Source organism: Dermacentor albipictus, unplaced genomic scaffold (assembly GCF_038994185.2).
Source record: "Dermacentor albipictus isolate Rhodes 1998 colony unplaced genomic scaffold, USDA_Dalb.pri_finalv2 scaffold_35, whole genome shotgun sequence".
NCBI lineage: Eukaryota > Metazoa > Arthropoda > Arachnida > Ixodida > Ixodidae > Dermacentor > Dermacentor albipictus.
In genome coordinates, this window is record NW_027225589.1 from 516892 (window position 1) to 543608 (window position 26717).

Below are 26717 nucleotides of genomic sequence, written 5' to 3' on the forward strand. Positions count from 1 at the left end.
ATCCTAATAACTCTGAAAGAATACAATAACGAGTCCTTGAAGTGGATGTAAAATGAAGTAATTGCATATTCCGTGTGCACCAATTGCCCTGGACTTCTTTCATTTCGTGTTATTTTTGTCCCGACCTTGAAGTGAGCACTGTAAGATTGCTCACGTTTTTTTGGCTTGCCTTAAGGTACTCGAAGAGTGACTAGCATATCGTGCACACATTACAAATATGGGGCAAATTGATGACATATAAAAGCTGTGTCATTCTGAAGATAATTATCGAAGAGCGCATTTCCTAGCTTCGGGTTGAACTGTGATTATATATATTCCAACGATGGCGGTGCACCCACATTAAAGGCTATATTTTTTGGACGAAGGTGCGGCACCAATTGAGGTTACTAAAGTAATTTCGGTTGTGTTATGACCTATATTTGATCGTTCGGCGCAATTCTTAGCCAACGAAAAACCATCATGATGAGAGGCCCTGTCACTTTAAGAGATTGCCTCGTTTCTAGCCCAGCAAAGTAGCGGTGTTTGAGCCTTACACTCGACGAACAAGAGCTCAACTATCCGCCCATGCAAAAATGTGGTCACATTCACCTTATCAAATCGGCGGCGCATATAGTTTAGCAGAAGTCCATAGAAGACTGCGTATTATGTCAGTCGAAGAATCTTAGGTATGATCCTGCCACTACTGGCACTCAGCATCGTTTCCGTTATACTAATAAAAGGCTTGTAAACAGACTTCGAGTAAAAATTGCCTAAATATGAGACTACCTATGTATATTGCACTCGCAACTTAAAGAACCCTGTTTAGCACATGGTTTAATTTAATAATACAATCGACAGCGCGCAAAGTGATTTTCGCTTTTTGTAAGAACTAACACAAAACGCAGTTCAACATTGAACAAACGGAAGAAATTAGAGTAGATGCAAACTACCTAAGATAAAATGAAAAACCAATGGTGTAGGCACCTATTGCCGCCTTAATAAAATCCACCGTGTCTATTCCTCTATCTTAAACAAAGCGCGCTTTTCTCTTATCCAGGTCCTCTACGGCGACTACTTCGGTCACCTTCTGCCATGGTATGAGCATCGAGGAGCACAAAATACTCTTTTCATCACATATGAACAACTGAAGGCGGATACGAGGTCTCAAGTGCTCAAAATCGCCGATTTTCTTGGCGAAGAACATGGAACAGCGTTGCGTAAAGACGATGACCTTCTTCAGAGAGTCCTCCACGCCTGTAGTCTGGAAAGCATGAAGGCCATCTTTGATGTAAAACCAGCGGACCGGCCAAAGATCATGCTGAAAGCGTCAGCGGAGAAGTCAGAGACGTTTGCCGTGATGAAGGACGTGGCCGAGCTAAAGGACGAAATGCACGAGGGCTCCAGCATTGTTCGCAAGGGAATCGTTGGCGATTGGCGAAACTATTTTACTGCTGAGCAGGTACAGCGAACGAAAGAATGGATCACGAAAAAGACACAGGGAAGCGACGTCATGGCACTATGGGAAGACTGTGATCTCCCATGAGGAAATGTGGTGTACGTGTATAATATCCATAATATAGTGCACACGCATGTCCCTATATATATATATATATATATATATATATATATATATATATATATATATATATATATATATATATATATATATATATATATATATATATATATATATATATATATATACGCACATTTAGCTGTATATTCCTTCATTAAAAGCAATATAGCCTACTGAGTGCAATGGTGTTTTTACTCTTTTTCCACCTGGCATAAACTTGATAAACGCACGTTTTCAAGCTGCCCCCTATCAAAACGAAGCATCCACTAAATCCATTGCGGCTTGCCTGAGTTTTGCCTTCATGGTATAGTATTCGATCTTTCTATGTAAGCAGCTTCAAGAGGTCATCCATTGCGCTCATTTTTATTGATTAGTCTAAAGTGTACAATGTAGTGCAAGAAATGTTGCGTACGAAAACAAACATTTAGGATGTATACTGGGTGTTCCACGTAGCTTATGCCAAAATTGCAAATCATGCGATTGCCACATAGGAGAAAAAAAGAAAGAATACACAAATCTTGCAGATGCTTGCGCAGCTGAGTTTTGTGTCTTCTTTCTTTTTTCGCATCTGTGCTCCCTTCAGTTGATAGTCGGCGTTCGTCTTGTCCACTTCTCTACTCTTGTGTCCTGTCCGCACGCCTCTTCCTTTTCGCATAACTGAAATCTAATGCCTTCTACAACTTTCTTTATTATATCCAGAATGAACCACTTCTCAATGAGATATATTAGCAAATATGAAGAGCCCCAAAATCGCATAGAGAAGGGATGTATCGTACGTAAGAGGTCGGGTCGTTGTGCTCTAAAAGCTGCAGTTACAAATCAGCGATTTTAATCATACTATTGCAGGTAAATCGGCATATGTTCAGCAACCTTAGGTAAAGGAAATCGTCCTAATGTATGTGCACTGCTAGCGAAGCTGAGAACAAGGGGAAAATCCTCTGTAGTCCTATCTTTACTCATAATAAAAAAAATCGCTGCAATTGCATAAAAGTACAAGAAGCATATAATTAGTAGCATTTATTGTTTTACTAGGAATTGCAAAGAAATTATGGAGAAGTACTTTTGTTCGTTTCTGTGGGAATTTACAGGTATTGAGAGTGCTCGTTTATCACACTAATCAAGCGCGCTACCTTTAAGCTTTAACGCGCTACCTTTAACTGACGTTAAAACGATAATATTTTGTCCATCAGTGCACTTCATTGCCACAAGTCATTGTGGATGCAGCGGAGAGTGAAAAAGACACGGTATAAGAAGTCAATTCAACGCTCTCATTACCTATGTTTTGTTTTCTAGCATCGTAGTAGAGTTGCCACTGCTCTTAGGTGGATCTTCAATTCAGCTGAGCTAGCTTATGAACCAGACGAGATTTCTGCTCGCTCGAGAACTAGGTCTCCAATGTCACGTGACAGCCGGGCTTAAAATTTCTGTACGTGTGTTTTCGTTGAAAGCATATGCAGTGTAGTCGTTCTTCAATCTTCGACGCATAAGAGGTATAACCATAGAGTAACGTAGTAAACGTAAAGAGTGGACACTCCCATAGGCGCCTGCCTCCGACTTTGGCTTTCAGCGCACCTAGCGGATACAAGCTACCAGCCATCCTTTGATGAGAACTTTGTAAGGTACATCATTGTACAATTTGTCATGTCGTAGTGTGAATGGCACAAAGAATGAGAACAACCCTACAGTGCAACATTAAGCTGGAATTTGCAATCTCTAAACTAATGAGTTGAAAAGCTCAGTTTTTTTTTTGCAGTGTATAGTACACTGTTCGGTGCCTGTCAAAAGCCATTGACCTTAATCATGTTATTTCACACTGGCATGCAAACTGGAATTTGGAATACAAAGCAATCATGCATCAACTACCACACATGCCAAGAAGATACTGTGCTTCTATATTCAGCAGAAGCAAAACCACAGTACTTTGTCTGTGAATGTCAATAGAAAGCTGCGCTATTTCATATGGTTGTCCATACTTGCCAAGTTCATCATTTTAACACCTTCTTGAAAATACCTCTTGCAAACAGATTCAACCACCTTTCAAAAGCTGAGACTAATTTCGGAAAGCCCTGGCTTGCTGAGTGATCTGCGCTACCTTTCACCTGGAGCACAGACGTAATAATTAGATTCGTTCAACAGCTTGTTGATTTGCTTTGCCCCTAAATCTGTGGCTTACTCAGTAGATGGCACGAACATAAAGTAAACTGACTAAATTTGGTGATATGAAAAGGCATACCTGCTTCCACATTTCTTTCCAGGACTCAACTAGCTGTGCTTCCCTATAATGAGAACGCTACAAGACTTCAGGCTTCCACCAAGAAAGGAGCGCTACGATGGAAAGTAAAGCTCAGCAAAGCGAGGAGGGCCACTTCACTGTCACCTCTTGCAAGACACTGCCAACCTATGGTACTGAAACAAAGTTCGTTCCTACAGAAATTTACTAGGCTCGTTGCTAATGTTTACCACACTTGAAGAATGCCTATAACATCTGCTTCGGTAATATCTTTATTGTGGTAGCCACCCCACAAAGAGCCATGCTGTGACACAATTCATTTAGTTATGTATTTATCTGTTTATTTATAGGCTACAATCACATGCTCATCCTGGCAGTGATGATGAGGTGTGAGGCCAGCTCATACCGGAGCTGCTTTACCAGCAGCTCTTCTGGGCCACACCTGCACGTGACAGACGCTTATAGAATACCAGCCGAGGAGGAACTCATTGCTACACGACAGCCAACATTTTCTGCTACAGCGCAGGAATTTCTAAGGAAATCGTTGCCTTTTTAAATTTTGTCGGAACAGCACCTGCCTATATTAACAGCATCGTTATGTACACATAGCCTGCTCTCCCCTTCACTTGATAATGGGAGGAGGAGGAGGAGAATAAGCTGGTGCACTGAGTAAGGGGGATTGAGAATGTTGAAGCAAAGGGGAGGAAGGAGAAAAAGAAAAGAGGGGCTGATGACGGTGTTAAGTTGTCAGACTGAGAAAACAAAGATAATGATACCGGTTTAGAAGCAAGCTGACAAAAAATGGAAGGTGATAAAAACATGGAAGCAATTTCTGGCAACATCTGCACACCAATCTTTCTGCAAAAGAAGGAATAAGAACTTGCGCAGTTCGAAATGTGTACAATCATTGCAATTTACTTCTAGTAACATGTGTGGCAGGTATGTGGAGGCTAACAAAAAAGCTTCAGAGGAAGTTAAGGACCGCGCATCATGGCATTGGAGGTAAAACAATTTAGGCGTAACGTTAAGAGGAAGGTAGGCATTGCTGTGGGTGTGAGGTTGAACGGGTGGTACCTGGTATTGTGGTTTACATCAAAATGAAAAAAAAAATTGGCAGTGGCTTTGCTCGGCTATGCCAGGATATACGTAGCGAAAGGTAAGGCATATCATGATTAGCCTAAGTTAATCTTGATTGCAAGTCCAGGTTAGTCTGGCTGTTTAGCTATGTGGCCGCGCTTACCCAGTCATTCGGCACGCTGTTTGTCTGTTTCCCGGGCGATCCGTTTCCTCTCATCTCGTTCCGATGCCGATTCCATGCCTCCTCCTGCTTATCAGAATTGTCGCCGTCCATATTGCTACCCCAATTGTGGTTGCGGCGCACGCAAGCTCTCCCTTTGAATCCTCCGACATGTTATCGGGCATGCGACGCAGCTGGCAAAGCCAGCGGAGGCGAGCGCAACGACGAGGAACGGGTCGTGACGTCTTCCCAAATGGCGGCGGCGGCGGCGGCGTAACACCTGTGGCTCGGTGCTACTAGTCGCGCCTGCGCAGTAGTGACTAGGGAGCGAGAGAAAGAGAGACAAATATCCGCGGCGAAGCCCGCGTTCATACGTCATGTGTCTCCTCAGAGCACCATCAAGGCGAAATCGCAAGTTCGCTTTAAAAATGGAGCTGGGCTGTCCCTATCCTTGGCTGGGCAGATAATCAGCGGTCGCTTAGAGCTAGAGAGTGGATGCTAAAGGAAGGTGCTCGCCATGGACGACGCTACAGAAGTAGGTAGTGAGATGAAAAAAAAAGAAATTTGCAGGCCCAACTGGTAATGAGAAAGGTTCAGAGAGGGTAACTGGTTAAGGCCGGGTATATTGTTCCTCTATATGCTCCCGCAGGGAGCTAAGTTACGCATAGCTTTTCTGGCACCGCTCGCACCGATATTCGCCGATCGCTATCACATGCTGCTAAATGACATGAAATGATCAAATTCGCCGCGGTAGAGCCAACTTTACGAGCGCGATGCCGACTCATTGTTTCCATCAGTGTCAGCGACATTGCAATTGGAAAAGCGTCGAGCGCGCACTGCATTCATATACTCCGAGCGGCAGGTACGGTATTCGACGATTTTATGTCAGCGACATTGGTGATGTGATACGAAGCAGATCATATTGACAGTTGTATTCCACTATGATGGTCTGCAGCCCGCCAAACTGCACAAACTGCCCGGAATGTGGCAAAGCTCCTTACGTGGTACGGCGCGGACGGACACATGTGCGCAGGGGACTGGCATGGCTGCTGCGTATACGCCGAGACTGGCCGGTTCCAGAAGCGACCAGGATATGCGAGTTGCGTTCGTCGTGTTTACACTAAAGCAGCATTTAGCTCGAGTAACATACTTGTTAACGCTGAGATACCTACGGGTGGCTTGAAAGGTTGTTCACTTGTACGATTTTCGGCGTATGTGTGCAGCGCGACTTCACGCGTGGGACAAAGAATGAACGACACGTCTGTGTCGCACTGCACATATAAGCCAAGAATGTGAACTTACCAACTCGCTCAATTCACTGTGCTGCTTGTACGATTGTTCGGACTATGCGGCTCTAGAACAGTGTTCAAAACAGAGTAAATGCAAGCAGATAGAGTTTAATCGTGCATCCTGGTTTTTTCCTCCTCTATTTTTGTCAGTTCTTTATTTTTTATGTAACTTCGGTAAATGTGCTAGTGTTCATTGTTTTGCAGTATAGCGAGAACCCCGCGCGCTCCCACTCATGAGACAACTGTCATAGCATCAGCATATAGAGGCCGCAATATCCTGCTTCTTCGATTGGCCTTCGTCGAAATGAGCAATGTAAAATTCTGCCTGTATGTTTAATAAGCGCTCTGTTATGGTAAATTGACCCGAGTAGTATGAAAAAATAAAAATAAGAACTTACGAAATTAATTTGATTTCGCAGTTCCTGAATGTTGAATCTTACTACACTTGCAGATTTGCTACTACGATGCAGCTGTTTAGTCTGCGGTATCAATGAATCGTAAAAATAAACGTTGCCTAAAATTTGCGCATGTGAACATTTGAAAAGTGTTCAGATACACATGTCTGCACCCCATATATCCCAAACATGCAGCTGCTATGAACGACCACTAGTGATGAATGATGGCCATGGTTAACGGTCACTTACGTAACTGTAGGCACGATTTTTATCTTGCCGACAATCATTATTCGTCCGGTTTCGGCAGCCAAAACGTTCTGTCATAATTGCCCACCACACGCGCGTGGAGTTTTCCTTGAACACCCCTTAAAACATTTCTTGCCTTTCAGCTTCCGCGAGAAAACTTCATATTCATGCTGCACAACATTGCCGTGCGTTTTGTTGCAAAGTACTGCGTGTTTGCAAGCGACTTTTCGAGCTGTTGGAGCCTCGGGCATAGTCAGTATTTTATTTCTGGGGATCGAGGCGTGTCCTACCCCATGAATGCATGTTCGCGCGTGTGTTTGTATATGGCATGTGTATATCCACATGGCAAAATAAAAATTTAGCGGCGTTGGAACGCTACCCCTTTCCGCCTACGCGAATGGTTCGAGCGTAGCCTGCATTAAAACGTGCCATCTTGTTGAGCGCTTCCGAACAATGGGCCTTTTGCGATGCATTGTGGCGCCACTGTGCGGTGGCCACGAGAAACGATTTGGCAGGCGCCGCTCTCGCCGCGACAGACAGCCGCCGCACGCGAGACACGTGTGCAAGCAAGCAGCGTGTGAGTGAAAACCGCAACAACGTGTGCGCACAGTTTGTCGCCGTCCGCTAGCCATGGAGCCCGCTGGTGACTGCTTTGTACCTGGAGGTTTCTTCAGCGTGACGAACGGCTGGAAAAAGCGCTTCGGCAACGTCAAAATACCCACGGAAGCGCAGCTCGAAGAACACATGGTGTCGAGCGGAGCGCGCTTCGCGCGACAGCAAATGAAAGGAACGATGTTCCAAGAAGAAGGATACGTGCGCAACGTCATGTACAACGACGTGTCAGCAGAATCCACGTGCGGACTTTTGCGTAGTATCTGCCTACCGTCAATGAAAGGCGGCTATTACATCGTGCACGCCGCGATTTCCAAGGCGTCGGGCTCCATCCTGGCTGGTCATTGCCTCTGCCCCGCAGGGTGAGCAAGCTTTCTATTCTACATCTGGAGTGCGACCTGCATGAACCGCGTGCAGGACATTTAAGTCTGATGGGTTAAATTTTGGAATTCATAACTATACCGGCCCTGCCGTTTTGGGCTAGCTGTTTGCTTATATAAAGGTACGGTTGCTTAAATGTTGAAAAAATACACATACTGTAAATGAAGAAAGCGGGGAGTTCTTGTTTTTGCGCATTTGCATGTATACCGATCGACACGGTCGTGCAGCATACCAATTTGCACTTGTCTGCGACCGTACACAGCCTTGGATTGCCGGTATCACACAGTACACTATTTAGAGGCATATAACGAGAATGACTTCCAAGTTTGGCTGTTTACTGTAAAACCGCTAGTTGTACCTAACTTCGTGCCGGCATAGCTGTCTGACAAGCCGCATCGCATCGTTCAATGATGCTGCTAATGTGTGCACATGGTGTTACAAGGCCAACGCGCGAGTGGTGGTGTGCGGCTCATGTCTGAGATTGGCGCATGTATTTCACGTTGAGTGACGTGAACTTAAACCCGTTCTTTCGAATTCATAAACACTTGATCCCATCTTTTCCTTGATGAATACCTGTTGAGCATGAAAACTCATCTCCTCTTCCATTTTATTCTTGCAGCCTGAGCGGCACATGCCAACATTTTGTTGGGTTAATCCTTCATGCCATTCACTTGGCGCAAAAGGATGCGGCAACGTGCCCGGAAGTTCCATGTGCTTGGATTGTTCCTGCCCAAGGTAAGAATGCTACTACTTAGCAAGCATTAGTTAACATAGGAGGCGGCAAAAGTGCCTAAAAAATCTGTGATCACACTTCCGGCCCCTTTCTGCAAACGGTTCTTTGTGGCACCGTGTTGACCATTTAACGTGTTGTAAAATTGCTTGCATTCGTGGTAGCAGCTGTTGAATATCAACTCATTCACACAGCTACATTGTTTACAGCGTACATGAGTATTGGTATGTGGACAAATATAGGCTACTGGTTTTAATTAAGAACACATATTGGTGTCGCTTCATAAATTCTTAACTACAAGACCTGCATAGAGAAAAAATAATCCCAAACTGCAACATTTAATTTTCTTACAATGGATGTGGTCGTTGGCTAAACATCACAGGAAGCACTTAAAATTTCGTTATTGTACTTGTACAAACAAAACTTTTTTTTTTCAGTCAAAAAGCATGAGCCACCTCTGCCTCTGCAAGACATCACTTTTCACACAAGGAAACATGAAGGTGCGAAAAGGCGGCGGTTTGATCCACTGCCAGGGCTCTCACCGAGTGACCCATCTCTGGTTGCTGCCGATCTCGAAAAGGTGGCAGCAAACTGCCTGCTTCTCCGTTATATGAGCAAAGAAAACTCAGGAGAATCACTTGTAAGTGCTACACTTAACTCTGCATGCTTGTGATATGTTAAAATAAGAGTTAGCAGTGTTCCATCAGCATGTGACGACAGACAGGAACAGTTTGAGAGCCCCTTTTACTGTGCTTTTATGCGAAGTACAGTTTGCATCAGTATAACACTAATGTCAGTAGTGTTTATATATGGTGACTTTCTTTTTTATCTCACTAAACAATCTGCAAGCTTAGCAATGAGATGATGCAGCAAACCTGTGATGTAAGTCTTGGTTAATTGAGGCAACTAAACCTCTTTAAAGCCAAAGTTATTTTAAAAATTCTGGCAGAACCTATCTCGTGATGACTGAAATAATGCGAGAGCATTCATGCACATACACACTGTTAAACTGACACAAACATCTGTTCAACTTCCATTCTATAGCTTGTCTTGTACATGACAGCAGTAAGGGACTGTGAATTCCAAAGTGTGATACATTTAAGGGCTTTCAAATGCTGTGTGCCTTTACAAAATACAAGACCTTTGACGCCTCCTGTAATACTGTAGGTATCAAGTCGCTGATGAACTCCCCAGTGCCTGCTTCATAAATTCTTATAGCCACATGTGATTCACATAATTATCATGCGAGACTGTCCAATCACCTGCAACTTATGCAGCAAAGCATGTGAGTATAGCATGCTGGGCAAGTCTTATTAAATTATCTGTACATAGTTTCCTTAGTTACGTGTATTAAGTGTCCCTTGATTTTTCATACCATGCTTTATAGCTGAATGGAATAACTTCTCTACACAGAGCTGCTGAACCTAATTTTAAAGAATTTTAAATCTTGCGTTGGCATATCTGATGTGCATTGATTACTGTTTACCTCTACGTATGGCTTGAGTTTTTTCTATCCCCTTCTGCAACATGCACATTATTGCACTTTCATATTTACATTTGCTCTTGATTTACAGCACATGTTAGCACGAGTTCCATGTCACTGCATCTGAATGTTTTTTTTTAAATTTTCTAATGCTAGTAAGCTTGTAGTTTGCTTACTTTCAAAACTGTTCTTTGCTCACCCTGAAAGAAGGCATTTAGAGTACGAATAAATAAAATGTGAAAAATGATTCAGAAGTACAATACTGAGTTTGCTTGTTTAACAACCATGCGCAATAAGGCATGCCAGGTATGAGACCACAATCTGAACCTATTTTGTTGCGCTTCTCACCACTGGCGCAATATGATGCTGTCAAAGACCTGTTTACAAAATCCTCAAATCTTTACTATGCTGCTTCGTATATTTCAAGCTGCACTACTATTCAAGGTCGTCACTAAGCTAACATTTGCATGTTATCTGCGCTGTCTAATGTAAAGCACTATATTCCAGGATGAACACAGTCCCAGTGAAGTGGCACCAGAAGCTTCAGACACTCCACTGGTCCCAGACATTGAAGACATCCACAGTGAAACCTGTCAAAGACTCATACAAGAGAGGTTTGATGGTAAGAAAGTCCACTTCCTTGTTTATTACATTTTTCGCAACTTTTTGTCTTGGCACGTGTCATTCTGAGGCTGTCTCATTTATATAAGAATGCCCACCTATGTCTCTGGGCATCACCTTCACAAGTATCCCACTGAGCAGCAGATAATGCAGCAGTCACTTTTAGACTTAGTGTCTTGTCATTTCTTAACTTTTACAGGGCTGTCGCATAACTCGATGTGTGTGAGCACCCACAGGGTCCTCAAACATATCTGCTTCATCTATGGCATGTTTGTGAAGCACTGTGTGAATGTATAATGGATGTTCCTTTAGCATGAGTCCATCACCTGGATTCATGCACGGCATTTGTCATATATATATGTTGACTGTGTTTTAGCAGAGCATGGAATTGAAAGCATGCACATTTGTCTTGCTCTTCTTGTTTTTAGGCATGTTTAAATACTTGCAATACTGAATCAACTTACGATTTAGCTATGTTGACCAGCATAATTAGCGAAAAAAAAATAAAACATAATGAGCACATGCAAGTTACAAGCTGCAGAAAAATTCTTATGTCACTGTGAAAGTAAGCTGTACAATTTTGTAGGAGATTAGTATCTACCTACATTTTAATCGTTGCAATATGCAGTTGTGTCATTTGACACAACCTAAGTACTTTAGCCTCTTTGAGTAGGCCTGTAGGGGTTTCTTTGTAGGAGTAAATAAAAGCTAACCTAATGGTATTAAGTTTCTGACAAGTGATTCAACATAAAAGAAAGTAAGGCGTGCAAACACCAACAAGAGAACTAGACAACATGGCATTTACTTAGTTTGGTTCTCTTGTATCCATGTTTGCATGCGTTACTTTCTTTTAGTGCGATTCGCTACCAACTAGCTAAACTTTCTCTCATTTTAAGCTTCATTTCTAGTACACTTAGCTCCTATCTGCAGCGTTTGTGTTGTCTGGTTCTCTTGTGTCCATGTTTGCACCCCTTACTTCCTTTCACGATGAATCCCCACCAAATAGCTCAACATTGCCATGACAAGTGATGCTTTGTTGACGTCACGCTACTTCTCATTGCTTTAATACAATGTAATGCTTGCTGTACGACTTGTAAAACGGATTCTAAACCTATAAATTAACAATACTGTTTTTTTTTTGCAGCTATACAGGCCCTCTCGGTGGACAGCAGAGCAGTTGTTCTCGAGTCAACGATTGGACAGGCCGCAAATCCAACCTGGCACATGGAGCGGATTGGTCGGCTAACTGCCTCAATGTTTAAAAGAATTGTGCGGTGCCGGAAACCTGACAGTATTGTTAAAGAGATACTTTACCCGCGGAGCTATAAAACTGAAGCCATGCACTATGGAAATGTGCACGAGCCAGATGCCGTTCAGGCATATGAACAGCTAATGGCCTGCATGGATAAGACCATAACTGTGGGATATACAGGCCTGCACGTGCATGCTGAGCATCCGTTTATTCCTGCATCCCCAGATAGACTGGTATTTGAGGGCAGTGACATGGGGCTGCTAGAATTTAAATGCCCGTTTTCTTTCAAAGGAAAAAGTATCGAAGAAGCTGCAGCTTCTCCAAAGTTTTGTTGTAGGGCAACAGGTAATGAAATTACATTGAAAAGGGAGCATGATTACTATTACCAGTTGCAGGGCCAAATGGCAGTGACAGGACTTAGCTGGTGCGACTTCGTTGTGTGGACTAATGCAGCATCCATTGCATCCTCCTTACACGTCGAAAGGATTTTCTTTGATGACGCCATGTGGTCTCAGGAAATATTGCCAGCACTACTGAATTTCTATAGGAATGCTGTGCTAGCTGAGGAGCTGACCCAGCGAATTAGAAGAGGGCTTCCCCTGTATAGTTCTGCCAGGTATGTTGGCACTGCCAAAAGGAATCTGAAAACCTGCAGAAAGCAGGAGCCCCCTACTGCAAAAATAATGCTACAGGGTAGTATTCCCACTGACGAAGAGCCGCGCAGGAAGAAGACGAAGACGACGATTGGAAGCTAGCGCGGGCTGTTGCCTCTTGGTCAACTGCGGCGTATTGCCTTGTAAATATACTTGTAAATAGCTTTTCGTCGGTGTCTTCCTACGTAACATATTTGGTGGAGGTGGACGTTCCCTGTACCTCGTCACGGAGCTTCGCAGTGGACGGTCCGTCGAGCCTACCTTCATGGCTCCCGGCGACGCCAACCCGACTCCACCGGCTCCGACACCTGCTGCCACTTCGACGACCTACATCACCCTCTCCGCTCCCCGTGATCCTGGCGTATTCTCGGCAAAAGATGGGGAAGACGTCGAGGACTGGATCAGCCTTTACGAGCACGTCAGCCGCAATAACCGGTGGGACCCAACTATCATGCTCGCCAACTTCGTCTTTTACCTCGGTGGCACACCTCGAGTTTGGTATCGGACGCACGAAGATGAGCTGACCAGTTGGGATTCGCTTAAGCAAAAGCTTCGAGACTTGTTCGGCAACCCCTACGGTCACCAACTTACCGCGCAGAAGGCGCTTTCCGGTCGTGTGCAGACGTCAACGGAGCCCTACGTCACGTACATTCAGGACGTCTTGGCTCTATGCCGCAAAGTTGACGGACACATGACTGAGTCCGACAAGGTCTCCCACATCCTCAAAGGCATTGCCGATGACGCCTTCAACTTGCTCGTGTTTAACAACGTCGCGACGGTGGATGCAGTTATAAAAGAGTGCCGCCGCCTGGAATTCGCTAAAAGCCGCCGTATCGACCAACAGTTTTCCCGTCTGCCCAACACCCCAGCGACATCTTCCTGTGCCGACGCTCCTCGTCCCAACAACACTGGCGATGTTACCAGGATTGTCCGGCGTGAGATCGAGGCCGCCTATCCGGCTGCGTTCGACTCCAGCCCCTCCAATGCACCTGCAGTCACTGTTTCCCTGATCCAGGCAGTTGTCCGCCAGGAGTTCGCCAACATGGGTATTCACACAATCTGCTCGGCCCATCGCCCTGATCCCCACCCGGCATCTTCGATTCCACCCCGTCCCGCAGCTTCTTACCCTCCACGTTTCCGCAACCCCTCTGAATGGCGCACTGCAGACGACAAGCCAATTTGTTTTCACTGCCATCGAATTGGGCACATTTCTCGGCACTGCCGCAGTCGCTGGAGTTCCCTGAACCAGTCTACATATACTGCCTACTCCCGCCCCTCAGGTGGCCTTTCTCGTCCCTATGCTGCCCGCTCAGATAATGCCGCCACCGATTCTCCTGCGCCGAACCGACCCTATTCTCGTTCGCCTTCGCCCCAACGACGACAATCTCGCTCTCCCCAGCCCCGTCGTTCCTATTCGCCGACTCCCTTCGGACGCCGCTCCCAGCCGGAAAACTAGACGATGCAGCGCCTCGAGGTGACGCTGCATTGCTCCCTACGCCGCCAAATCCTCTCCTGACGTTGCCCACCCATCTGAACCTTCTTGACGTGCAAGTCGACGGTGTTCCTGTATCAGCTCTCATAGATACTGGGGCGCATTTGTCGGTAAAGGCCGATCCACACGACGGACCAAATTGCTCTTTTGGACCGCGGTCCGCGCATCACGTGATAGGACGTCACCAGTTCGTGCGTACCGCCGTTAGCCCGCGCAAGACCGCGGCCCTCGCGATCCAACAAATCGCCGAGGCTTTTCCCGCTTCCGTTTTGGCGGCGGACCGCATGCAAACCGCAGCGATTTTGGCTTAGCCAACGAATGTTGTCCGGCAACAGAGTGTCTTCAGCCAAATCCAATCCAGTTTTCGGCTCAGCAAAAGCCAGTCAAGCCAGTCGTTTCATGTCCGCCGTTCCGCGTACACGTGCGTGCAGCAGATATATTTTTTAAACACCGTGTCCTGTTGGAATTGACGAGGAGGTTTTTTCATTTTGTATACCTCGTTGAGCAGTTCCCGGCTTTGTGGGACTCGAGCCGGAATGATAACAATGATAACACTCTGGCCGAGAGTGTAGCTGGTTGATCTGCTCTGCCGTCTGCTATGGCGGTCCGCCGTGTGGATGTGCTCTGCGCCGGACCGGACCGCGCCGGGCCGTGACGTCGCATCACGTGACCGAGCGGCCCGCGGACTTGGTCCGTCGTGTGGATCGGCCTTAATGAGCGCGGATCTTCGTAACCGGCTGAGGAAAATAATCACGCCCGCCACGACGCCTGTTGTCCGTGTCGCCGATGGCGGAACAGCCCCCGTAATTGGTATGCGTGCCGCCCGCGTCTCCTTCGCCGATCGCTCCACTACCGTGCTATTCACAGTCATCGCTCACTGTCCCCACGACATCATCCTCGGCCTCGACTTCCTCTCCGCACATTCTGCTCTCATCGATTGCTCCGCCAGTACTCTCCGCCTCCGAGACATATCGAGACATATCGCTGCGAGTACTCATCGAGCGTCTGCGCTCTGCACCTACCGACACATCCGTTCGCCGATGTGTCCTCCAGGGCGGCATTCTGTACCGAAGGAGCTTCCTCCCTGACGGCCCTGATCTTCTTCTTGTCGTGCCACAACATCTACGACAGACTGTGCTCTTTCAGATGCATGACGCACCCACTGCAGGACATCTTGGCGTAACCCGCACGTACGACCGCGTCCACCGCCGCTTCTATTGGCCTGGTCTTGCTCGCTCCGTCCGACGCTATGTTGCTGCCTGTGATCCCTGCCAGCGTCAGAAAACGCCTCAGGTGCTACCTTCCGGTCATCTCCAGCCGATCGCCGTCCCTGTGGAACCGTTTTTTCGTGTTGGATTAGACCTCCTCGGTCCCTTTCCCACGTCATCCTCTGAGAACAAATGGGTAGCCGTCGCAACTGATTACGCCACCCGATACGCTATCACGCGGGCTCTACCTACCAGTTGCGCCACTGACGTCGCGGACTTTCTCTTGCCTGACATTATCTTAGTGCATGGCGCCCCGCGACAGCTGCTTACTGACCGCGGTCGTAACTTCCTCTCGAAAGTTGTCGCCGACATTGTGCGTTCCTGCTCTATTCAACACAAGCTGACTACCTCATACCATCCTCAAACCAATGGCCTGACAGAGCGCTTAAACCGTACCCTTACCGACATGCTGTCCAAGTACGTTTCGAAGGACCACCACGACTGGGACGTTGCCCTTCCTTACGTCACCTTTGCTTACAATTCTTCCCGGCACGACACCGCCGGATTTTCTCCATTTTATCTACTCTACGGTCGCGAACCGACCTTGCCCCTTGACACGGTACTTCCTCCTGCTGCGACCTCAACAACCGAGTATGCGCGCGACGCCATCGCCCTCGCCGATCATGCACGCCAGCTTGCCCGTGCTCGACTGACGGACTCGCAAACCACGCAGCAGCGTCAGTACAACGCCCGCCACCGTGACGTACAGTTTTCGCCTGGTGCACTCGTGCTCCTGTGGTCGCCCTGTCGTCACGTTGGACTTTCCGAAAAGCTCCTTTCGCGATACACAGGGCCCTACCGCGTGCTTCGCCAGGTGACGCCTCTGACTTATGAAATTGCTCCTCTGAGCTCAACCTCGTCATCTACTCTGGCGTCCAGTGATGTCGTGCACATCAGTAGGCTCAAGAGCTACTACACTGCTTCCGAGTCCAGCCTTTAGTCGCTCCGGGACGGCGCTTTTGCCGCCGGGGGTAATGCTACGGGGTAGTATTCCCACAGACGAAGAGCCGCGCAGGAAGAAGACGAAGACGACGATTGGAAGCTAGCGCGGGCTGTTGCCTCTTGGTCAACTGCGGCGTATTGCCTTGTAAATATACTTGTAAATAGCTTTTCGTCGGTGTCTTCCTACGTAACAATATGTATACCACAAAGAGAATGAAGTCATTGTCAAGGAGGTGGGACAAAACAATGGCCTGATACGGAAGGGCCTATGTGAGTCGGCTAATTACGAATGCGTGAACCAGGCTGATGGTCTCTCCCTTAGTTAGGCCGTCTCTGCTTCTTGCCACTCTCCTTATCATTATGGCCACGTTTCCTGTGACCGCCTTTAGTTTTTGTAGGGTGTGAGATGTTCCAGCATTCTGCTGTATCCACATCCCCAATATTCTGAGTGTCTCCACTTCACGAATAGGCACCCCGTCGAGAGTCAAAGTGAGCGGCACCCAGTCCTTCTTTCTTGCGTACTTCGCACGCACCCGAATGAATTCCGATTTTTCGGGTGCGCATGCCATGTCCGCCGCCCTCGCGTATTCCACGACTGCGTCTATGGCCTTTTGAAGGGTTTCTTGCTTGTCCCCGTAGGACCCCTGGTGAGCCCAGAACGTGATATCATCGGCATATATCGCACAACCGAGATTCGGGTGCTTATCTAGCTCCAGGGCTAGCTTTCTCATCCCTACATTGAATAGCAGTGGAGAGAGTATAGCTCCCTGGGGGGACCTCTGTCGGGACAGTTGAAGGTGTCGGACCTCGTGGAGCCTAATCCGATTGTGGCCGTGCGGTGGCTGAGGAACGAGCGCATGTAGTTATAAATTCGCGATCCACAGTTCACCGCGAATAGCGTGGTGGGAGATGCTGTCGAAGGCCTTTTTGATGTCCAATGCCAGTACAAATTTATCTTCCGACCCTCTGTTGGGGTGCAGGACCTCGTGCTTTAGTAGTAGAAAAATGTCCTGTCCTGACACGTGGGCTCGGAAACCGAACATGTTGGAGGGGAACATGTTGTTTAGCTCTATGTGGTTCGAGAGCCGGCCCTGCACAACCTTTTCAAAGAATTTCCCCCGCGCACGACGTTAGGGAGATGGGTCGAAGGTTGTTGATGTTACGAGGCTTACCTGGTTTTGGAATAAGAATAATTTTTGCTTCCTTCCATTCTTTTGGAAGGACGCCGTCCTCTGTCCAGACCGTGTCGTTAAAGAATTTGGTCAAGCTCTTTAGCGTGTCATCATTTAGATTGCGAATCATTGCGTTCGTGACCTGATCTACCCCTGGGGTTGTGTTTTTCTTGAAGGAGTGTGCCGCTGCGTAAACCTTCAAAGGTTACGGGGGCGTCCAGTTCCGGTTGGTCCTGACCTTCGTAAACGGGTTTGGTTGATTCCCCGGTCGGTACAGTACCTACGTATATCTCTTTAATTTTGTCTATGATGTCAGCTTCCCGACCTTCAAACTCGTTTTCAAGCAGCTTAAGTGTGCGATTCGCGACTGTTTTTGTTCCTCCTGGGTCAATCATACTTCGAAGAATGCGCCATGTTTTCTTTGTAGTCAACGTGCCCCGAAGCGAGTCGCTGAACTGACACCAATTGCTGTCGCTTAGCTTTTGTGCGTATTCGTTAGCTTCCTGCACTAGCTGAGCTATCCGTATCCTGAGTTTACGATTAAGCTTCTGCCTTTTCCACCTTTTTGTGAGGCCTCTCCGGGCTTCCCAGAGATGCAACAGGTGATGATCCACGGCTGGAGCCTCCGTTGTCGTTTCAATTGTTTTGGTGACCCTAGAGTGAATAACTCGGATCTGCTCGGCCCATTCTCCTACGTCTGTTATGCTGCCGATTGTTTTCTGTTTTTCACGAAATTTGGTCCAGTCGGATAGCCTTGCCTTGCCAATAGCTCTTCGAATCCTGGCTGCGTTAACCGATATGCTTAAGATATAGTGATCACTTCCTAGGTTTTCACCTAGGTTCGTCCATCGCGTCTCACTTTCGTTGTTGGTGAACGTGAGGTCGGGGGAAGTGTCCTGGGACACGCTGTTCCCGATTCGCGTTGGGAGATCCGGTTGAGTTAGCTGAAAAAGTCCGTAGCGCGTTAAAGTCGCCTAACAATATTAATTTGTCCCTACCTTGAGCGAGTCGCACCGCGGTGGCCACCACGTTTCCAAAATCCGCCTGTTGTTCTCTGGGAGAACTATAAACGTTGACAATAATTGTTTTAGGTTTGCCCCTTTTCTGCGGCCAAATCGTGATTATCTGGTGCTGAATAGGTTCCCGGAAAAAATAATTTACGCTAATCGCGACATCCTCCTTGGCAAAGGTGGCTACTTGAGGGTAGTCAGGGTGAGCATGAAGCTCGTAGCCTTTGAGTTTTTGATTTTGTTTCCCTATTTCCTGAATACAGATAACGTCGGGAGGGATTGGCGCCGATTCTATGTAGTGCGTGAAATTAGCCAATTTAGTGCGTAGCGTGCAGCAATTCCATTGCCAGATTTCAATGTGTCCGCTCTTTGTGTTGCTTGCCATATTATCCATGGATATTACTGTCGCTATCAGTGTGCTCTATAGCTTTCGGAGTCCTGGTAGGAGCTCCCGGACTTTGACTGACCCTCTTTCGGCGGACGGCTGCGGCTTTTGTTTGCACATCTTCTACCATTCGTTTGAGTTTGTGTAGCTCTGCGAATATTAGTTGCATGTTTTGTGCTAACTGTTGCAGCGTTAACGAATGAGTGCTGGAGGCGGTACTTTGTTGCAGTGATGTTTGTGGTGGTGATTTGGAAGTGTGGTCCGCAATTTGTATGGGTTGCTGTGATGTGCTGTTGTTTGCCGTGCGCTTAAAAGCTTCAAACTCGGCTCGTAGCTCGGCTAAACTGTTTCGAAGTATTTTGTTTTCTATGGCAAAATGAAAAGAAATAGCATGGCCTAAGCAAATTGTGTAGCATTGGTGATAACTATAGCCGTTACGTCTATAGACATAACAAAATAAATGTGCAGTGTACATGGAAGATAACTGAAAAAGCAGCATCATTTATTCAGAGATGGAAAATACAAATTTCCTCAGAAGGTAGCACAGTAGACAGCGTCGTCGTAAGTACACGTGATATAGTATGAGAGTACACTGTTGTTACACAGTCTGGTCTCTTCTGGTCATAAGCATGGTAAAGGAGGCTCATTTGAAGTAGAGATGTGCGAGCTGGCTACTTGTTCTCATTATTGATTGAAATGATTGGCTGTAGAATATTGCACAAAAAGGCGCAAGTCCTAAAAATGCTGTCAATAATGTCGAGCATGTTGATTGGCAGTGGTTTGTCTAAAAAATGAAATTCTTTGATACGTCTTATGACTCGCTCAACATGGATCCTAGCGCCAGCTATTTTTCGGGTGGCAATCACGTCACTAGCTGACAATTGGTTCCCCATTTTAAATGGTGGCATGTGGGTCTGAATAGATGGTGGAAAAACGCCCTCCAACCTAAAGCCTTTTGTCGACCATCACACCGTCCCCCGCATCTAATAAACCCAGTAGGCCCGATTTTTCGACAACTTCGCTATCACTAACATGCCCACCCTACAAATCTGGCACAAATGAAGCGTAGCCATCTGGTGTTACCCCAACAAGTGCTTTGAACGTGTTATAATGCTTGTACGAAGAGAAAGTATGCCTCTGTGCCTGTAGTTTTGAAGGTCTTTGGATTCTCACCTCTGTGCAATCAAGTATGACTCTAGTGTTTGAGAAGTCACTGAATGCCATTGGCATGTGCCTTTTGATCTCTGCTAATGTGGGAAACCTTGTCAATGCTGAGAGCTCTTTATCAAGAAAAATTACCCATGTACAGAAGATGCGACTAAGGCATGACTGAGAAATTCCAAAGATTCGAGCCACTTCCTTGGCACAAACACCAGTCCTGAGCCTATACAGCACCATGAAAAGTTCTTCGCGCTTGGAGAGCTGTCTTTCCTTTGCTTGTGTTTTTCCTCCATCCCAATAAACCATGCGTTCTGCATTTTTTTCAATGTGCTTAAAGAGTGCTTCAAACTGTTCCTTACTTTGCAGTCCTGTATAAAACTTAAAAGACGATTTGTGAATAGTATCCACAGAAAACGTGCAGCGTTTTAGCTTTCTGCATTGCAGTTCTAGATCCCTGACTTTCCGTTGTAATGCCACATTTTCAGTTAATAGGTGGTCAGTGTTCTCCTCTCTGCTTAAGGGCGTTGGCTCTAGGACCTCCTGTGGCTCAGTGAGCATTGGGGATGTTGCAAGCAGCAAGAGTGCATCAGCTGCTCCTTCCTCGTCGAATGAAGAGTCTGCACCTGCATTTGCATCAACAAATGCAATAAAGTGACGCTATTGCTTTAGACACAATTCATTGAACACTGACATTTACTCTGAGCATTCGCACTTTGTGCAGAGTGCACTACTCTAATGACCTGGTGACCTGAAAGCAAATTATGGATAATTCATATGTCGCAAACGTGCAAGACTCGCAATGAGCAACATAAGGTGAGCCTCAGAAAACATTTCCAGCTGCATAATGTGGCAGTGTGCTTGCCATTAGTTCAAAAGCCACTGCTCACCCTGAACACAGGACGTGTCTGGTTCCCCATCACTGTGACCTTTACAAGTTCCTCCTTGACCTGAAACCTCTGTACCTGTGACGTAAAGTGAGTAATAAAATAGTATGAGTACACACAAAAACGCATGACTCGGATAGGGCATGAAGTGTAGTTCTTAGGGCAAATATCACGTTTCACCACTGCATATATTCCTTTATAGTGTGCCATAGTGCTTGGCGTGCATACACAGGTAATGGGGAGGCCAACAGAATGTCAGTTTGCATACGTGTTTTACCCACATAAAGTATATGTACACCTACAAAAATGCCAGAAAATGGCCAGTATGCCCAGAACCGGTGATACCTGCTGTTGGTGGAGCGCCTGTTTTCCTCTTGGAACGCGCCGCGGTACGAACATGGCGGTCGACCGCGTCCTTCTTTCTGAACTGGTCTGTATACACGAACAGCGTCGGTATGAAGTCCGGATGTCTGGGTGACAGTGAAGGTGCCCCTGGAATGTGTCCGTTACACAATAAGACGCGCCACTCGACTCCAGAAAGCGCAGCACGGGAAAATGAGCCATAGTACAAACCGTACTACATCGCTATTCGCTAAACGAACATAAGCTTTCTTCAAGAAATATTACTATACTCGGTGTCGACAAGAATGATGAAACGACAAATAGCAGCGATTGCTAACTAGCACCATCAGCTACTTAAACAGTGCACGCCGTTTCCAAATCTGCCCGGCAGTGCAGGCGCGCTTGGCTCCAACGGATAACTACGCCGACATCACGAGCACTCGCTGAACGCTTATGAAGTAGTAAAAGTGTGCACGGTGTAACGTTGCTAAAGACTGCGTTCTAGCGGCGGCCGCACAGAGGTGACAGCAAAAAAAACAAAGTAAAGCACAACGCGGCGGCCGCACAGAGATGACGACAAAAAAGAATAAAAAAAAAATAAAGCACCGCGTTTCACTCGGCCGGCTCTCGCGAGCAAGAGATCGTTTGTTTCGCTAGCTCAAACACATTTGCGTCTTTCTCGAGATTATTCGTATGAGTCAGTAACGACAAAAACACAGAACTACGTATGTGGATGCATACCTGTCACAAAGTGCTTCCCGCAGAGTCGAGATGCTGCTGACGGCTGCCATGGACGCCCTTGCGCATCTTGCCGCTTCACAGCCCTAATCCAGGCTTCACGGCGCTGTCGATCTCGTTTTACCGACGGAAATCGGAAAAACCGCACTGTCCTGCTGGGACTGTCACGTGAACTGCAGCCGTACGCGACACACGACATTGGCATCGCGCCAAATTTCGATGTCAATATGTTAGGAAGGCGTGCCGTGCGCGCGGCAGCGAGTATAGCACAGCAGCGCCTGCCCCGGCCGTCCGCCGTCTGCTCTAGCGCCTCTAGTACTCGCTGTGAAAGTCAAACGGTAGTATAGTGTCAATGCAGCTTAGCGGTGAACGGGCGTAAAGGAGATAAAAAGGACTGTAATCGGTCGTCTCATGCTTTGCAGTATTATACGCATAGGTGATGAAGGGGAGTGCGTCATCCCAGTCCTTGTGATCGGAAGATACGTACATGGCCAGCATGTTAGTTAGAGTTCTGTTCGTACGTTCGACAAGCCCATTTGTCTGAGGGTGATAAGGCGTTGAATGACGGAACTGCGAACTGCAGAGACGAAGCAGTTCTTCTACGGCGTCCGCAACGAACTGACGACCGCGATCGCTAATGATCACACGGGGGGGACCATGTCGAAGAATAATGAATCGAAGCAAAAACGTTGCAACGGACGCAGCTGTTGAAGATGGCACGGCCGCCGTTTCCGCGTAACGGGTCAGATGGTCGACACATACGATCACCCATCGGTTGTCATTAGATGATCGGGGAAATGGGCCCAGAAGATCGATACCCACTTGTTCAAATGGCAGGCGAGGCGGCGGCAGAGGTTGGAGAAGACCTGGCCGAGCGGTCGTAGGGCGCTTGTAGCGTTGACATTGTTCGCAACTGGCGACGTAGTGCTTGACCGTGTCCCGCATTCTGGGCCAGTAAAAACGCTCCTGTGTCCGGTTCAAAGTTCTTATGAATCCTAGATGGCCAGAGGTCACATCGTTGTGCATGGCTCTCAGTATGTCCGTTCGCAGACTCTGCGGCACCACCAGAAGGAAGCGTGCGCCTTTAACCGAATAATTGGTCTTGTAAAGCAGGCCGTCACGGACACAAAATCGACCGGTGGCTCCAGGACGCGATGCGGCTACAAATATAGGTTCCAAACCAATATCATTTTCCTGCTCTACTTTGAAAGTCATCGAGTCTGGGAATGTAGAAGAAATGGGAGCAAAACAGTCATCAAAATTGTCTTCGTCACACTTCGTCGTCGTCAGAGGAAGGCGGGAGAGACAGTCCGCATCTGCGTGGCGACGCCCGGACTTGTAGGAAATAACGAAGTCGTACTCCTGCAGTCGAAGAGCCCAACGTGCCAGTCGTCCACTCGGGTCACGGAGATTCACCAACCAGCACAACGCGTGGTGGTCAGTAATGATAGTGAACGGGCGTCCGTAGATATAAGGTCGAAATTTGTGGACAGCGAAAACAGCTGACAAGCATTCTTGCTCGGTCACAGTGTAATTGCGTTCCGCCTTAGTCAAAGAGCGACTAGCATAAGCCACAACGTGTTCAGCTCCTTGATGACGTTGCACAAGTACGGCACCGATGCCGATGCCACTGGCATCAGCGTGCACTTCCGTAGGTGCGGATGCATCGAAGTGACGCAATATGGGCCCTGATGTTAGTAGAAATTTTAGCTGACGGAACGCGTCGTCGCAAGCCGATGTCCAGTTGAAAGGGACGGCTTTTTGGAGAAGACATGTTAGGGGGTACACCACGTCGGCGAATCTTGGGACGAAGCGCCGAAAATACGAGCACAGGCCCAAGAAACTCCTCAACTCCCGCACTGACTTCGGTGCTTCGAAGGAGCTGACTGCCTCAATCTTCCGTGGATCTGGCCTCACACCGTTTTTGTCGACCAGATGCCCAAGCACTAACGTCTCGGTTTCTCCAAAACGACATTTCTTGGCATTTAGGATCAAGCCGGCTTGTTTGACACAATCCAGAACAAGATTGAGACGGCTGTTATGTTCACTCAATGTGCTGCCAAAAATCACCACATCATCGAGGTAGCACAAACAAATTTCCCATTTAAGTCCTCGGAGGATAGTATCCATGAATCGTTCGAATGTTGCTGGCGCGTTACAAAGGCCGAACGGCATAACGTTAAATTCATAAAGACCGTCTGGTGTCACGAAGGCCGTTTTCTCCTTATCGTCTGGGTGCATGGGTACCTGCCAATACCCTGATCGCAAATCCAGTGATGAAAAGTAGGCAGCGGAATGTAGACAGTCGATGACATCATCAATTCTAGGAAGCGGATACACATCCTTTTTGGTGACCGCATTCAGTTTCCGGTAATCAACGCAAAACCGCCACGATCCATCCTTCTTCTTTACTAAGATTACTGGTGCTGCCCACGGACTAGAAGACTCTTGGACAACCCTTTTCCGCAGCATGTCTTTCACCTGTTCAGCAATAACTGTCCTCTCTGCTGAAGAAACGCGGTAAGGCTTTTGCCGAATGGGGTGCGCAGATCCGGTGTCAATTCTGTGGCGAGCACGGGAACGAGGGAGTGAAGCCTGCTTGTCGCCTTGTGCGAAATCGAATACAGAAAGATGTGCCCACAAAACTTGTGCGAGAGCGCGGCGCTCATGTGAGGGCAGTGCCTTGTTGATCATTCGCAGGATCTGCTCTTCAGAAATGCTTCTTTGGGGATCGCTAGCATGAGACTGCTCCTCCTCGCTTAGCACTGTAATGGAGCTGTAAGTAATCTCGTCAAATTCAGCAAGCTTCATATCACGCGGGAGAACGGCAGGGACGCAAGAACAATTGAAAGCCCACAAATTGGAGGCGCCATTCACTACTCTCACGACAGAGCGTGGTACAAGTACATCTTTCTTTGCGCAGCTCGACGTAAGTGGCTGGACTTGCGCGTCAAACGATGAAAGGTCGGCAGCAGCGAAATTGACAGGGATACGTGACAGCGACCAAGGCGGTAGCAGCAAATCGTTCGAAACAACACAATAGTTTTTCACTGGTAAGGATGTGTCGGCAAGGGTGGCGAGAAGCGCGCTATTCAAAGTAATTTCGCCTGTGCCACAGTTAACGGATGCACCACAATCCTGAAGAAAGTCAATCCCGAGAATCACATCGTGAGTGCATCGCGGCAGTACGAGAAATTCTGTTTTAAGATCTTCTCCTCCGAATAAAACACTTGCAACACAAATACCAAGGGGAACTAGGCACTCTCCGCTGACACCACGAAACGTCACACCATCATTCCACGGGAACATAACTTTCCTACCCAGCCTCTCTTTGAAAGTCACACTCATGACGGAAACGGTAGCACCAGTGTCCACTAATGCCGTTGCAGGTATACTATCAATTAACACACGCACTTTGTTCTTCACCATCATAATAGGCAGAGGAGTATTTCGCAGATACACAGACTGTCCGGCGACCTTACCTCCATCGGCCGCGCCGGCTAGTTTCCCGACGGTGGTGGAGACGTAGCACGTCGCCGTGGTGACGGTGAACGGCGTTGGCGACTGGTTGGGGGCGTCAGGCTGCGGTCAGAAGCTGGCGAGCCACTCCTTCTACTATACTGACGGAAGGTATTCCGAGGTGGCGCGCCTGTGGTGTTTGCAGGGTCTATCGGCCAACGGTCGTCGTAACTATCACGTTCAAAATTATGCCAAGTTGGTGGTGGGCCATATGTTGTTGTCTGTCGGCGCCGGCGACAAAAACGAGCAATGTGTCCTGAGGTGCCACAGCTGTAACATACAGGAGATGCGCGACCGACGTTGTATGCCTCGGAGTCAACCCTGGGACGCTGCGAATAATAAACGCGATCTTCCGAATTGCGATTCGTGGTGGTAGCTCGACGAGTTCGTTGATCGTGCGTCATGTCGTCGGGAAAGGTACGTCGGTGCTGTCGCAGCTGATCAACTCGACAGTCTGCAACGCCTGGCGTGGCAGACAATGCTGACACAGCAGATGCATGTTCTTGAGGTTGGTTGGAAGTGCAACCAAGCTGTTCGACATCCGCCCCTTTGGTGTGTCGTTCAAGTTCTTCACGGACAATTTGCCTTATAGTTGCCGCAAGGTCAAATTGAAAGCTGTAGTTGTTTTCGTCAACGCTTGCCACCGTGGTGACATTGGCTAGCCTGTCAAACTTTGGCGTGATACGGCGCAGCTTCAAGGCCTCAAATGTGCGGCAATGCTTGATGAGGTCGGCGACCGAGGCGAGACTCTCCTTGCCGATTAAATAATTGTACACATCCTCGGCTATGCCTTTGAGTAGGTGTCCAACCTTGTCCTCTTCGGACATTCGAGGATTGACAGTCTTGCAAAGCTTCAGGATCGCCTCTATGTACGTAGTACAGGTCTCACCTGGGACTTGAGCGCGCTGAAGCAATGTCTGCTCCGCCCGCTTCCGTTTCGTGGTGGAATCGCCAAAGCACTCTGTGAGGTGAGTAACGAAGCTGTCCCACGTTGTGAACATATCTTCATGGTTCTCGAACCACACTAGCGCCGTGTCTGTGAGGAACAGAACCACATTGTCGAGCTGAGTCGTGGAGTTCCAGCCGTTGTACTTGCTCACACGCTTGTAGTGGGTGAGCC

The 26717-nt window shown here is 47.6% G+C and overlaps 3 protein-coding genes across 7 annotated transcripts in view; 2 read left to right on the top strand and 1 right to left on the bottom strand.

Moving 5' to 3' along the window:
• LOC135897211 (sulfotransferase 1C2-like) overlaps nt 1–3964 on the top strand; it is a 56957-nt gene extending 52993 nt beyond the window's left edge. For 4 of the 5 annotated variants that reach the window (XM_065425794.1, XM_065425792.1, XM_065425795.1 and 1 more), the window contains exon 3: nt 1037–1569. In XM_065425794.1, coding sequence (XP_065281866.1) covers nt 1037–1522 — 486 coding nt within the window. In that variant the 3' untranslated portion in view covers nt 1523–1569. Of the gene's footprint in view, nt 1–1036; nt 1570–3810 lie in introns of those variants that run through there. The other variant, XM_070529917.1, reaches the window with a different exon arrangement.
• A 3467-nt stretch (nt 3965–7431) lies between these two features.
• LOC135897220 (uncharacterized) lies at nt 7432–17381 on the top strand. The gene is made up of 6 exons (XM_070529891.1): nt 7432–7926; nt 8565–8680; nt 9113–9315; nt 10666–10780; nt 11924–12264; nt 17367–17381. Exons 1-6 carry the CDS (start codon nt 7583–7585, stop codon nt 17379–17381), a joined length of 1134 nt encoding a protein of 377 aa, XP_070385992.1. The 5' UTR covers nt 7432–7582.
• Nucleotides 17382–19092: 1711 nt separating this feature from the next.
• On the bottom strand, nt 19093–22334 carry LOC135897202 (uncharacterized). The gene is made up of 4 exons (XM_065425784.2): nt 22082–22334; nt 21344–21490; nt 21002–21076; nt 19093–20737 (listed from the first exon to the last, which is right to left on the bottom strand). Exons 1-4 carry the CDS (start codon nt 22281–22283, stop codon nt 19995–19997), a joined length of 1167 nt encoding a protein of 388 aa, XP_065281856.2. The 5' UTR covers nt 22284–22334; the 3' UTR covers nt 19093–19994.
• Nucleotides 22335–26717: the final 4383 nt, after the last annotated feature.